The sequence below is a fragment of the Elephantulus edwardii genome, unplaced genomic scaffold, assembly GCF_000299155.1.
Source record: "Elephantulus edwardii isolate Elephantulus edwardi_28Jun2011 unplaced genomic scaffold, EleEdw1.0 scaffold00011, whole genome shotgun sequence".
In the NCBI taxonomy this organism is placed as follows: Eukaryota; Metazoa; Chordata; class Mammalia; order Macroscelidea; family Macroscelididae; genus Elephantulus; species Elephantulus edwardii.
The window spans coordinates 653,381-655,407 of NW_006399761.1; the positions used below are offsets into that span (position 1 = coordinate 653,381).

General features: G+C 64.8%; 1 protein-coding gene across 4 annotated transcripts in view; it reads left to right on the forward strand.

The window, feature by feature from the left end:
* The first annotated feature begins 377 nt into the window (after positions 1–377).
* Positions 378–2,027, forward strand: part of DCTN1 (dynactin 1) — a 19,528-nt gene continuing 17,878 nt past the window's right edge. For 3 of the 4 annotated variants that reach the window (XM_006880839.1, XM_006880840.1, XM_006880842.1), the window contains exon 1: positions 470–502. In XM_006880839.1, the coding sequence (XP_006880901.1) occupies positions 470–502 (33 nt within the window). Of the gene's footprint in view, positions 503–2,027 lie in introns of all 4 variants that reach the window. The other variant, XM_006880838.1, reaches the window with a different exon arrangement.

Sequence of the window (2,027 nt, forward strand, 5' to 3'; positions counted from 1 at the left end):
ATGGTGGGGTGCTCCCACCTGGGGTGAGGGACAGTGATGGTGGGGTGCTCCCACCTGGGGTGAGGGACAGTGATGGTGGGGTGCTCCCCCCTGGGGTGCGTGCCTCAAGGCTGGGGGCTGCAGCCCGGGCTGGCCTGTCCCCCGTCTGGGCAGCCGGCTAGGGGGCACTAGGACCCGGCGGCCGGCGGCGCTGACAGTGGAGCAGCTCTAGCGCAGAGCGGAGTGACTCCTCAGCTGGCCGGCTCCCTCTCCCGGTTCCCGGTCCCCATCCTCCTCGGCATCGGGGGTGCGGGGGGCTGGCCTGGCCCGCCTCTGTCCCCGCCCGGCCCGGTGGGCCCGCTGGGGGCCCATGGACCGCTGGCCGGCTCCCTGTGTCCGTGACGACCGGGCGCCCTGACCCTCCCGCCCGCTCTCTGCCTTTTCTCTGTGTCCCTGCCCTGGGGGAGGGGGTGGACGCCAGGTGAGCGACATGGCCCAGAGCAAGCGGCACGTGTACAGCCGGGTAGGTGGCCCTGCGGCGCGGTGGGGGCTGGGCCAGGCTGGGGGGCGCGCGGCCTGTTCCAGGGCCCTGGTGGCCTCGGTGGGGCCGGACCAGGCCTGTCCCTTGTCTGTCCCCCAGGCCGGGGATGCTGTCGGCCTCAGGAGTGGGGGTGGAGTGCCCGTTCGCCCAGTGTCTTTGTTGTCCTTTGCTCTGTCTCCCGGCTCAGCTGGTTCTGTCCCCTGACTGTCTACCTGGGTGGTGAGGTAGGGGTGGGCCTGTAGGCATCTTCGTGCCTTTCTGTCACTTAGGAAGCCCTCTCCTGGTCCACAGAGCCCCCCCTGGTGTCCGGGATGTGGGGTCTGGGGGCGGGTGTCTGACCCCCTGGGTGAGAGCTCTGGGAGGGAGGGAGTTGGGGATGACAGGAGAGTCGGGGTCCTGGGTCCCTGCTCTGAGACAGCTGGGGCATCAGGAGGAGCTTTGGGTCCCCAGGACATGGGGGTGTCACATCTTCACACCCTGTTCACCTGCCTGCTGCAAGGCCGGGTCCAGGGAGCTGTTAGTGCTAAAAATGGCCCTGTCTGATCACCTCACCGTGTGGCCTGTCTGGGGCCTCTTGTCATGGTCTGTCCCGTGGTCCCCGAGGTGTCAGCAGCTCAGAGCTTCCCAGGGATGGTGGTGTCGCCTGCTTGTGTGTATGTCCATCCACAGGGCCACCAGCCGCCTGGGAAACTGAAGGGCAGGTAGACGCCAGACTGGGGGGCCGACTGGCCTGGCCTTTGTCTGACTCCTGCAGTATTCCAACCTAGAGGACACAGCAGCTTCTGCACAGCGCCGGGCAGCCAGTGGACAGAGCTCGGGAAGGACCGAGTTGGCTGAACAGCCTGGTGTAGCACCCAGGGGTGCTGTGGGCGTGTGCAGGGAGGGTGCGGGCCGGGCCAGGCAGAGGCCGGGCATGGCGTGGTCTCCACAGAGGCCTGCTTTGCAGCCCTGAATGGAAACCCTGACCGGCTTGAGGAAGCGGTTTGAAGTACAGGAGTGAACAGGAGGAGGGGAGTGGACTCTCAGGGTCACCCATCGTCGCTGTGCCTGGCCAGTCTGGAGCACTGGGCTGTGTGGACCCTGCCCATAAGCAGTTATGTCCTTGAGCTTCCTCCTGGCCCCTGGGGGCAGTGCCTCTGAGGAAGCAGCCAAGTGGTGACATTCACAAATCCATCAATGAGTTCTGAGTCTTTATAAAATTGAAGTAGAAATTCTGGAAAATTCTTGGCAGATTCCAAAGTGGTTTGGAGAGATCTCACGGGAACATTTCTTCCTGAGAATGCGTGTCGAGAGAGTGACTCTTGGTCCTCTAAAGCCCAGGACCTGGCCTAGCACCTCCTGTGGGTTGGGATGCTCTGACTGTCACCCTGTCCCTGCCTTCCTGTGGACGCCCCGTGTCAGGGGGATCTCTCACTGTCCCCCTGTCCCTCCTTTCCTGTGACATCCCGTGTCAGGGGGATCTCTGACTGTCCCCACTGTCCCTGCCTTCCTGTGGACGCCCCGTGTC